Source organism: Chiloscyllium punctatum, chromosome 12 (assembly GCF_047496795.1).
Source record: "Chiloscyllium punctatum isolate Juve2018m chromosome 12, sChiPun1.3, whole genome shotgun sequence".
Classification (NCBI taxonomy): Eukaryota; Metazoa; Chordata; class Chondrichthyes; order Orectolobiformes; family Hemiscylliidae; genus Chiloscyllium; species Chiloscyllium punctatum.
The window spans coordinates 56,415,703-56,428,014 of NC_092750.1; the positions used below are offsets into that span (position 1 = coordinate 56,415,703).

The window sequence follows — 12,312 nt, forward strand, 5'->3', positions numbered from 1 at the left end:
CATTTAAGAGGCATTTTGATGGGTATATGAATAGGAAGAGTTTGGAGGGATATGGGCCAGGTGGCTAGCAAGTGGTTCTAGATTAGGTTGGGATATCTGGTCAGCATGGACGAGTTGGACTGAAAGGTCTGTTTCCATGCTGTACATTGCTACGACTCTGAATCTAAATGGGATATAGAAAATGACAAACCTTCTGTATTTGGAAAAACTGTGAATTTGCCATTTACGCAATCAGAACCTAACCTCTCGCCTAAAGAAATTAAAGTGCTGATCACATCAGGTGGCAGAAACTTTGATATAATTGCCTTTTATGTTCTAAGTTACAAAGGCAAATTTTCCATCTATTCTAAAAGCAGGAAAATGTTAGTAAAGAATGCTGGAGTAAAGGATTAATAGTACAATAAGCTTACAAAAGACATAACATTTGTAATAAACACTGAAGGACACCATCATGGCCTCACCAAGCCCTTAGCAAGGAAATTCACTGATATAATGGCTTGACTTGATAATATGGAATAAGGAAAAAGAATGTCTACATTTGGTAGCCAGACTTAGTCAGTTGGCAAGAATGTAGGTGAGAAAATAATTGTGGATAAGATCAATAGAAGATGAGCAGGGCTGGACCACCAGCAAAATGTTTCACGAATTTGGCTAGGGAGGATGAGGATGAGGACGAGGATGAGGATGGAGTGTGTGTGAGAGAGATGTTCTTTGCTAGCAATATATTTACAGGTTTATGTGCAAATTTTAATATAATAGTGGCAGTCACGTCACTGGCACAAATCCACGGGGTGCAAGCTCAGTAGCTGCATTGTTACCAAACTCAACATTTACTGAATGGACAGGAGTTTCAACATTGATATATCGGAAATACCATAGCATTGCTAAAGATTTTAATTACAGTGCCTACTGGGTTTCAAAACTTATTAGTTAGACTGATTTAAATAGGGAATTATAATTTATTTAAAGCCAATCTCTTCAACACTTACTTTGTCCATCAGATCCAATTCACAACGCAGCCGCTGAATAGCACTGCCGATTTTTAAAAGCTCAATTCTTAAACCATCATCAATAGGTAAACAAGCAGCAACTCTGTAAGAAAAATCTAAACACCGTAATTAATCATTTCTGTTGAAGGAATAGCAAATTCACTCCCCTTCATCCTCAAACACTTTTCATCTTAGTGCACGTAAATTTAAATAATCCTGACTAGATACTTTGTAGAAAAACCATGAATACTTTTATGGAAGTAACAACAGCAGTAGCTTCATTTGTTTATTCTACTATTTAAACTGAAATGGATAACAACTAACTAACCTGCTAAACATGCACTAAGTACACTAAGTTACAGTTTTAAAAATTATATCAGTTTGTTTTACAGACAAAAAACCTTGAGGATAAAGGATAGAATTCTTTTTGGAATTAAGTGCCAGAAAAGTGACATTCTTAAATAATTCTTACCCACAGGATTTGAAGGAAGCGAATCATCCTTGAGATTTTCATCCCACTCACGAAGCTGGACTTTCATTCTTTCCATTAATATTTCCTATATATGGACAAAAGTATAAAAAGACTGCACGAACCAATAGATGACTAATTATATTTTGAAAAATACATTACATGAGAAGTATTTTAATGAACACCACAACAACAGTGTCTAAATTATTCATTCTTCAATAATCATTTACTGTGTCATGGAGTTTTTCAACAATTGCTCAATGCCTCATCTGCTGTAAGGAACTAAACTCAGTAGAAGCAAGTTTTCTGGCAAAGCAAAAACATTAACTTCCTCTCCTACATCTCATCTTGAAGCAGTTGAGCCTATGTTAAGAAGTTATTCCCTCACATATGTATGTAACCTTACTAAAATGCTAGTACTTGTAGAAGCTTTGACAGGTCATTCAGAGGATCAGATGCAAGTGTTAATCCATTGCAACCAGACATCTACAAATATAGATTTGTAAAAGGACATAATAGCTCAGATGGAATGATTTTGAAAAATTCATTTGACAGCACCATGAAAGACGACTTTAAGGAATTTAAAAATAATGATTAAATATATCTGTTTAGTATATTTATCTGTAAAACTTAAGTGTTTATAAAACTAATAATGCTAAACAATTTGTTTATACTGATCAATATTTTTCACCTCAATTTGAATTCTGGACAAAAAGGGGATAGAGTATCACAGCAAATATATTTAAATTGTAAAAAGCTGAATTCTGTGATTAGCACAAAGGTAATTAAACTTTCGCTGTAATGGGTCAAATACTCGGGAATAGCCCGATTCAGACTGCACATACTCCAACTTCAGCATGATTTACTTAATAAGCACAAATTAATACAACATTCACCAACTTTTCTTTACCTGCATTTTGGCCTCTGACTTTACATCAGTATTATCTAAATATAGAGAAATCTCAGACTGCTTCAAAGCAGACCTGTCCTTGAACATGAATTGCAGAAAACTATGTTGCAAGTATAGCAGGTAATAAGGAAGGCAAATAGAATTTTGGCATTTATTGCGAAAGAAAGAGCAGATAGAAGTAGGGAAGTGTTGCTCTAACGTTCAAGACATTAATGAAATTGAAGCTGGAGTATTATATACAATTCTGGTCCCCTTATTTAAGAAAGGGTGTAACTGTATTGGATGCAGTTCAGAGGAGACTCACTGGATTGACTCCAGGGAGTTTAGAGGTGATCACTGTGTAAGGAGCATGATGGAAGCAATGTTAGGAACCATGTATTGAGAATAGTGTGCAAATAGTCTCAGCAAGAGATCTGGAGATCCAGATGCTGACAGACTCAGCACTGAAGACCAATCAGGTACTCATACATGGGTTATTTTCCTGCTCCAACTCCTGTACTAGGATATTTTTTTCCCAAATGTTCTAGCGATTCACCTCAAAATTTCTGCTAGGGCTTCAATATGAACACATGAAACAAGCAACAGGAAAACAAATATAATTTGGTCCATTCAGTCTGTTCCATTTCTTCAGTTGGCTAACAAGTATCAGATTGTAAGGAGACATGAGATTGAGATTGAGTAACAATGCCATAGGAACACAGCTTCTTCAGCTCCAGGATAGCTCCACTTTAATCTGGAGCAGGGATAACCTCATAGCAGTCACATACAGATGTCTGGCAGATGAGTAGAAACATAAAGCTGCCAGAGAGCATTAAGGCATAGAAATGAATAGAAAAAATGAACATGCAGTAGAGGCAGAGCATACAGAAAACGTGGCATGATCTTGGGATTCTTGACATGACCCATCAGTAACAAAAATGAAAGCATGTTCCAGTTTACAAAACTGACATTTGTTATCTATTATTACAGAAGTGCATAAAGGAAACAGATTTGTACTCACTGCATCATACAAAGAATACACCCATGGAGGCCACCAGGTTAGATTTGCACAATGGAACTTTCTCTAAAGTAAGGAAAATTAAAACTTGTGAAAAGCAAGCACACAAAATGAACATACGTAAGATTATAATAATAAGATGACAAGATTATAAAACTGATAACATTATAAAGGCAATTTCAAGCTTTGGTGCTGCATAGATCATGTTACTAAGCAGTTGCCCTCAGCCAGTTTGCTATGGGGACAGGCTTGAGGCAGACTTCACATTTGAGGATGCTCAAGTCAAAGCAATATCAGAAACTAGAAAAAAGCCCAATCTGGCTGGGAAAAAATTAAGGGAGCAAGTTAATTAATCTTTCAGTCAGTAATTTGTTGAGGAAACTTGAAAAATCATAATCAAACAGTGATGTGTAAGAATACATCGATTTTATATGAACCCAGTTTTTGCAAAGTGAAACAGCATGAAGAGCAAGGGTTTTGCCCATCTTAGTAGGCCTCAACATTTTTTAAACAAAGCTTACCAAGGATGTGGACATTTTGGCAATGTCAGCATTTGCTGCACATCCCTAATAGCCATTGAGGGCAGTTAAAAGTCAAACACAAGTCAACGGTAGCCATACTAGGAGAAAGTGAGGACTACAGATCAGTTAAAAAGAGAGTGTCGCGCTGGCAAAGCATAGCAGGGCAGGCAGCATCCGAGGAGCAGGAGAGTCGATGTTTTGAGCATAAGCTTTTCACCAAGAATGCGCTTATGCTTGAAATGTCAACTCACCTGCTCCTCGGATGCTGCCTAACTGGCTAGGCTTTGCTTGCACCACACGTTTTGACTGTAGCCATACGAGGCAAGAATTGCAGCTTTTCATCAAGGTCACGGCTGAATCAAATGGGCTTTTACGATAATCACTAATACAGAGACTAGCTTCATCAGACTTCAATTGATTAAAATTAATTAATAAATTCAATGAATTAATTCCTCAGCTTCCATAATGGGATATGAAACAGAATTTTCGAGCATTAGCTTAGGCCTCTAGAATACTAGCTCACTGATATTACTTTAAACGAGAAAATTACATTTTAAATTAATACCGTTTACAAATGAGCCAAAATGCATTAAGTATACTGGGGCAAAACTGTAATTTTTGCAATGTATGATCTGATTCTTTAACACACTGCAACAATTTTAAGAGTAAGGTACTCACTTCAAATAATTCAGTCTTCCAGTTTAGAAAGGTGGGCAGCCCTTTCCAAAAAGGTCAACAGGAATGAGGTGCAAACCAGCCTTACATGCATCCATCTATACTGCCCACTGACTCGGGAAAGCAACTAACGTAATCAAACACCCCTCCCACCCCAATTATACTTTCCTCTGCCCTCTTCTGTCAGGCAGAAAATATAAAAGTTTGAAAACATGGACAAAAAGATTCAACAGTGCAATTTTCGGGGTTTGTAGATTGGAAGCAGCAAAAATGGCCCTTAGTAGAGAGAGATATGCTCTTCTTGTCGCATTTGGGAGTTATCGGAGAGTTTGTGCTGCTGAGGATTATATCTGCAATAAATGACATTGGTTACGAATCCTATCAGATTGAATGGATCGGTTGGAGCGACAGTTAGAGGCAATGAGGAATTTACAAAAGCAAGGGAGTGTGATGGATGGCAGTCATAGGAAGGTAGAAATGCCGCAGATACAATCACAGAGATGGGTTAACTCCATGAAAGGTAAGCAGGTAGTGCAGGAGTCTTCTGTGGCTATCCCCATTTCAAACAAGTATGTTGTTTTGGAAAACATAGGGAGTGATGGATTCTCAGGGGAATGTAGAACCAACAGCCACATTTCAGGTATTGAGACTGGCTCTACAATTATGAGGGGTACAATGGGTTCCAAGAGATCGATTGTGAACTCTCTAGTCCAAGGCACAGACAGATGTTTCTGTGGCCAGCAGCAAAAAATCAGAATGGTGTGTTGCCTCCCTGGTGCCAGGATCAAGGATGTCTCAAAGGGTGCAGAATGTTCAAGGGGAAGAGGGCCCAGCAGGTGGTCATTGTACACATTGGAACCAATGACACAGGAAGGGAAAAGAATGAGATTCTGAAGGGAGAATATAGAGAGTTAGGCAGGAATTTAAAAAGGAGGTCCTCGAAAGTAGCAATATCTGGATTACTCCTGGTGCAATGAGCTCGTGAGGGTTGGAAAAGGGGGATAGAGCAGGTGAGTGCATGGCTGAACAGTTGGTATATGGGAGAAGGATTCACATTTTTGGATCATTGGAATCTCTTCTGGGTAGAAGTGACCGTACTGGTTGGGAGATTTGCTAGGGCTGCTCGGAAGGATTTAAACTAGTGGGGGGGTGGATGTGTCCCAGGGAGATAGTGAGGAAAGAGATCAATCTGTGACTGGTACATTGAGAACAGAAGCGAGTCAAACAGTCAAGGCAGGCAGGGACAAAGCAGAGAACAACATAGGACTGAAATTAATTTGCATTTATTTTAATGCAAGAGGCCTAACAGGGAAGGCAGATTAACTCAGGGCATGGTTAGGAATATGGGACTGGGATATCATAACAATTACGGAAACATGGCTCAGGGATGGTCAGGAATGGCGGCTTAATGTTCCAGGATACAAATGCTACAGGCAGGACAGAAAGGGAGGCAAGAAAGGAGGGGGGGAGTGGCCTTTTTGATAAGGGATAGCATTACAACTGTACTTCGGGAGGATATTCCCAGAAATACATCCAGGGAAGTTATTTGGGTGGAACTGAGAAATAAGAAAGGGACAATCACCTCATTGGGATTGTATTATAGATGCCCTATTAGTCAATGTGAAAATGAGAAACAAATTTGCAAGGAGATTTCATTTATCAGTAAGATTCATAGCGTGGTTATGTTAGGGGATTTCAACTTTCCAAACATAGATTGGGACTGCCTGAGTGTTAAGGGTTTAGATGGAGAGGAATTTGTGAAGCGTGTACAAGAAAATTTTCTGATTCAGTATATGGATGTACCTACTTAAGAAAGTGCAGAACCTGACCTACTCTTGGGAAATAATGCAGGGCAGGTGACTGAGGTGTTAGTGGGGAAGCACTTTAGGGCCAATGAGCATAATTCTATTAGTTTTAAAATAGTGATGCAAAAGGATCTAAAAATTGAAAGTTCTAAATCGGAGGAAGGCTAATTTTGACGGTATTAGGTAAGAACGTTCAAAAGCTGATTGGGGTCAGATGCTTGCAGGCAAATGGACGATGGCTGGAAAATGGGAAGCCTTCAGAAATGAGATAACAAAAGTCCACACACTGTGTATTCCATTAGGGTGAAAGAAAAGACTGGAAGGTGTAGGGAATGCTGGATGACTAAAGAAATTGAGGTTTTGGTTAGGGGAAAGAAGGAATGTCAGATATGTCAGGTATGGACAGGATAGATTGAGTGAATCCTTCGAAGAGTATAAAGGCAGTCGGAGTATACTTAACAGGGAAATCAGGATGGCAAAAAGGGGACATGAGATAGCTTTGGCAAAAAAAAGTTAAGGAGAATCCAAAAGGTTTTTACAAATACCTTAAGGACAAAAGGGTAACTAGGGAGCGAATAAGGCCCCTCAAAGATCCGCAAGACAGCCTTTGTGTGGAGCCACAGGAGATGGGGGAAATACAAAATGAGTATTTTGCATCGGTGTTTGCTGTGGAGAAGGACATGGAAGATATAGAATGTAGGGGAATAGATGGTGATATCTTGAAAAGTGTCTGTATTACAGAGGAGCAAGTGTTGAATGTCTTGAAATGCACAAATGGATAAGTCCCCAGGACCTGATCAAATGTACCCCAGAACTCTGTGGGAAGTTAGGGAAGTGATTGCTGGGCCCCTTGCTGAGATATTTGTATCATCAGTAGTCACAGGTGGGGTGCTGGAAGACTGGAGGTTAGCTAACATGGTGCCACTATTGAAGAAAAGTGGTAACAACAAGTCAGGGAACTATAGACCAATAAGCCTGACGTTGGTGGTGGGCAAGTTGTTGGAGGGAATCCTGAGGGACAGGATGTACATGTATTTGGAAAGGCAAGGACTGATTAGGGATAGTCAACATTGCTTTGTGCATGGGAAATCATGTCTAACCAACTTGATTGAGTTTTTTTTGAAGTAACGAAGAATTGATGAGGGCAGAGCAGTAGACCTGATCTATATGGACTTGAGTAAGGCATTCAACAGGGATCCTCCATGGGAGACTGCTTCGCAAGGTTAGACCTCATGGAATACCAGGAGAACAAGCCATTTGGATACAAAACTGGCTTGAAGGTAGAAGACAGAGGTTGGTGGTGGAGGGTTGTTTTTCAGACTGGAGGCCTGTGACCAGCGGAGTGCTACAAGGATTGATGCTGGATCCACTACTTTTCGTCATTTATATAAGTGATTTGGATGTGAGCATAAGACGTATAGTAAGTTTGCACATCACACCAAAATTGTAGGTGCAGTGGAGAGCGAAGAAGGTTACCTCGGATTACAATGGGATCTTGATCAGATGGTCATTGGGCTGAGGAGTAGCAAATGGAGTTTAATTTAGACAAATGTGAGGTGCTGCGTTTTGGGAATGCAAATCTTAGCAGGACTTATGCACTTAATGGTTAGGTCCTAGGGAGTGTTGCTGAACAAACAGACGTTGGAGTGCAGGTTCATAGCTCCTTGAAAGTAAATTCACAGGTAGACAGGATAGTGAAGATGGTGTTTGGTATGTTTTCCTTTATCGGTCAGAGTATGGAGTACAGGAGTTGAGGGGTCATGTTGCGGCTGTACAGGACATTGTTTCAGCCGCTTTTGGAATACTGAGTGTAATTCTGGTCTCCCTACTATAGGAAGGATGTTGTGAAACTTGCAAGGTTTCAGAGAAGATTTACAAGGACATTGCCAGGATTGGAGGATTTGAGCTATAGGGAGACATTGAACAGGCTGGGGCTGTTTTCACTGGAGCATCGGAGGTTGAGGAGTAACCTTATAGAGGTTTATAAAATGAGGGGGGGCGTGGATAGGATAAATAGACAAGTCTTTTCCCTGGACTGGGGGAGTCCAGAACTAGAGGGCATAAGTTTAGGGTTTGAGGGGAAAGATTTAAAAGGGACCTAACAGGCAACTTTTTCCACAGAGGGTGGTATATGTATGGAATGAGCTGCCAGAGGAAGTGGTGAAGGCTAGTACAATTGCAACATTTAAAAGGCATCTGAATGGGTAAATGATTAAGAGGAGTTTGGAGGGATATGTGCTGCGAAGTGGGACTAGATTAGGTTGGGATATCTGGTTGGCATGGATGAGTTGGTCCGAACTGTCTGTTGTCGTGCTGTACATCTCTATGACTATGACTAAGAACAGTTTCTTCCCCACTGTTATCAGACTTTTGAACGGTCATCTCAAATGTTAATTCTGATCTCTCTGCACCTGTAATACTATTCTACACTCTGTTCTACCATCCTGATGCACTTTGTATGGTACGATCTGCCTTTACAGCATGCAAAACACTTTTCACTGTATTTCTGTTCATGTTACATCAATATATCAAATCAAAAAGGGAAGCTTAAGATGACTCCTCAATCAACAAAGCAACAAATCCTGCTAGACATCGTCATGTAAACCAACAACTTCCGATTACTTCCATCCCAAAGGATAATAATAAACATACTGCATTGATCACTCAGCTCAGAAAAGGCAATACTTGTATATCATATTTTCAATTACAGTTGTATTTAGAATGTATTTTTCCTTTGAAATGTTGGTTTAGCTCACTGTATGAAAATAAACCTCATTAAATACACGCAACCATGCTGCATATTCCACACAAAGAATTTGGACAAAACAAGTTTGAGCTAACCAAAAGTACACTGTAAAGCAGTCATTGTAAATTTAAATTAACACTTCACCCATATGCTACATTTTATCTGAATTTGTAAAAATTAAGAATGTGTGGAATCAGAGACTCAGCAGCAAAATGTTAAAGCAAGGTGGCAACAAACTGAAAAGAATCAGGTTTAAGGCTGTCAAAAGGTTAGAAATGGAGTTCAAAGAAAAAAAAAGTGCTTGGACACTGATTCACCACTCATGTAACTGACATGGACTCAGAAACTGAAAGTATTAATTTCTAGATGACAATTTGAAATCATCAGGCCATCTCAACAATGGAGTCCTCCCTCTTGGGATGTTACAAGCAAGCTTGGCTGTTTAGTGATAGAGCTGAAAATGTGTTGCTGGAAAAGCGCAGCAGGTCAGGCAGCATCCAAGGAGCAGGAGAATCAACATTTCGGGCATGAGCCCTTCTTCAGGAAACTGCGATCAGGCTTCGCAAAAAACAGCTCACTGAGGTTAAACAGAGTCATATTCACAGAGATACAGTCTAGATTCTGCCAAGGCTACTCAGTTCCTGACCTCATTACAGCTGTAGTTCAAACACTAAAAATTAAATTGACTTCTCGAGGGGAGGACAGAGTGACTGCCTTTGATATAAAGGTTGAATTTGTCTGTGTAGCATTAGGGAGCCACCACAAAACTAGAGTCAATGGGATTCAGAGGAAAATTCATTACTGGTTGGGGTTATACCTGGCTCAAAGTTGTGGTCACTGGAGGTCAGTCATCGCTGCAGGAGTTCCACAGGACAATGTCTTTGTGCCAACCACCTGCAGCTGCTTTCAATGACTTTCCCTCCAGTATAAGATTAGATATGACAAGCTTGGCTAATGATTCCACATGTTCAGCACTTTTGAGAGTCCTCAGATATTGGAACAGTACATATCCAAATGCAGTAAAACCCAGATATTAGCTAGATTTGAGCTCACAAGTGGTAAGTAACATTTGTGCCACAACAGCTAACAGGCAATGACCATCAACAAGACACAGGCTAACCATTGCTCTCTAATATTCAATAGCATTACATCACTGAATTCCTCACTTTCAAAATCCTGGGGGCTACCTGTTGACCAGAAATGGAAGTGGACTAGCCATATAAATACTGTGTATTTCCAACATTTTGCTTTTATTAGACTTGTTAGTACAACTGACCTATTTCTGCAATGCAAATACTAAGAAATATGCAAAGTATGCCACAAGTTAGATCTCCTGTGGGTTTACCAGCTCAGAAAGAAATTTCTCCAATTTCATTAAAGTCCAATGTTTGGGAGATACAATCATTAACAGAATCTAAATCACTTCCTAAAAGCTTAACATGCACTTCTTTGCTTGTGAAGAGAATTGAACATTGACACTTTTAGAACCAACCTTCTGATATTTCTGCCACCATCTCTGGTTTTGTTTTAACCGGCATGCAGGAGGCTTATTTGAAACAAACATATGAAGTTTGTTCAGTGAATTAAGCTGCACTCCTGATACACTTGAGGGAAGAACCCATTCCGGCAGGATCTGAACCTTGGCCACCCGAATTCTAGAATAAATTAAAGCAGCACTTGTTACCATACAATAAACTGTAATTGTTGTGATGATAATGCAAATACTACAGAAGAGACAAAGTAGGGAAATGAAAGAGGAAGAACTCTAACTTTATACATGCAATGTCATTCTGAAGGGATTTTAAGAAAACAAGAAAAATACAATGATATCACATTTTAAAGTCTAGGGATATCAGAGCACAGCAGCAAAATCTTAATTGCTACAAATCATGTATTTGCTGCAAAACAAAAATGAAGCAGTTCCAAGCTCATTCCAGATGAAAGACTCCGGCCTGAAATGTCGGTTTTCCTGCTCCTCAAATGCTGCCTGACTGCTATGCTTTTCCAGCAACACACACAACTCTGATCTCCAGCATCTGCAGACCTCACTTGTCTCCAAATTAAACACTATTTCTCTCTTCCAGGCATATAAGACACTAAGTAGTGGCAAGTTTTATACAATTTTTACTGTGTACCAGAGTTGTCAAATGCAATGAAATCATTCCTATTACTACATTTTAAAAAGCAGCTTAAAGATGACTAAAACATTAACAACTTGTGTTCTGCATAGACCTTGTTAAACCCAACTACAGGCTTGGGCATAGCTTTCCATACATCTCTCAGCCATTGTCTAGGACAATGGGACTAGATTCACTATGCCTTATCTATCGGGTGAAGACAAACACTTGTAATGGTTTTTAATTCCTGCTCTTACACAGTTAACTTTGGGGCATTCATTCTGCAACTTCACCCTTCTATCCTGCCTGTTATATCTGTGATATATTAAGCAAAAAAAGGTTCATTATACCAACTGATGATACTTAACATAGTTAAAAATCACACAACACCAGGTTCTCGTCCAACAGGTTTATTTGGAAGTACAAGCTTTCGGAGTGTCGCTCCTTCATTAGATAGCTAGTGGAGTCAGATCATAGTGGAGTATGATCCTACTACACCTGCTACCTGATAAAGGAGCAGCGCTCCGAAAACTTGTGCTTCCAAATAAACCTGCTGGACGAGAACCTAGTGTTGTACAATTTTAAACTTTGGCCACCCCAGTCCAACATCATGGATATATAACATGACCTTAAAACTACCTTTCCTGACGCTGCCAATGACTATGTTGCTGTGCTGCTTCTAAGACAGCCAATACTAGAGGAAATATTTTCTCTAAATATTGGGAAAACCAAAGCCACTGAGGGATCATTCCATAGTCACCAACTCTAAGCTTTTCCTAGCAAATGGCTGAAGCTGCACCAATCTGATTACAATTTTGGTGTCATATTTGATCCCAAGATGTACATCTGATCACATATCTGCAGAATGTTTTAAACAATCTCATTTCACTCCTAGAATATTACACAACTCTGGCTAAGCTCATCCATTGCTGAAATGCTCTCCCAAGCATTTGTTTCCTGCAGACTTGACTTATCCAAAGTGCTCGTTTTTACATCTATTTTCTGCCCTCCATAAAACGAAGCGCTACTGCCATATCTTAACATGAGGTAAGTCCCATTCAACTATTAGCCATGTGTATGTTG

The 12,312-nt window shown here is 39.5% G+C and overlaps 1 protein-coding gene across 1 annotated transcript in view; it reads right to left on the bottom strand.

The window, feature by feature from the left end:
* The window catches only part of crbn (cereblon), a 47,447-nt gene that overhangs the window by 11,539 nt on the left and 23,596 nt on the right, over positions 1–12,312 (bottom strand). The window contains exons 5-8 of the mRNA XM_072582625.1: positions 10,605–10,767; positions 3,369–3,431; positions 1,462–1,546; positions 990–1,105 (exon numbers count right to left, since the gene is read on the bottom strand). Of these exons, the coding sequence (XP_072438726.1) occupies positions 990–1,105; positions 1,462–1,546; positions 3,369–3,431; positions 10,605–10,767 (427 nt within the window). The remainder of the gene's footprint in view (positions 1–989; positions 1,106–1,461; positions 1,547–3,368; positions 3,432–10,604; positions 10,768–12,312) is intronic.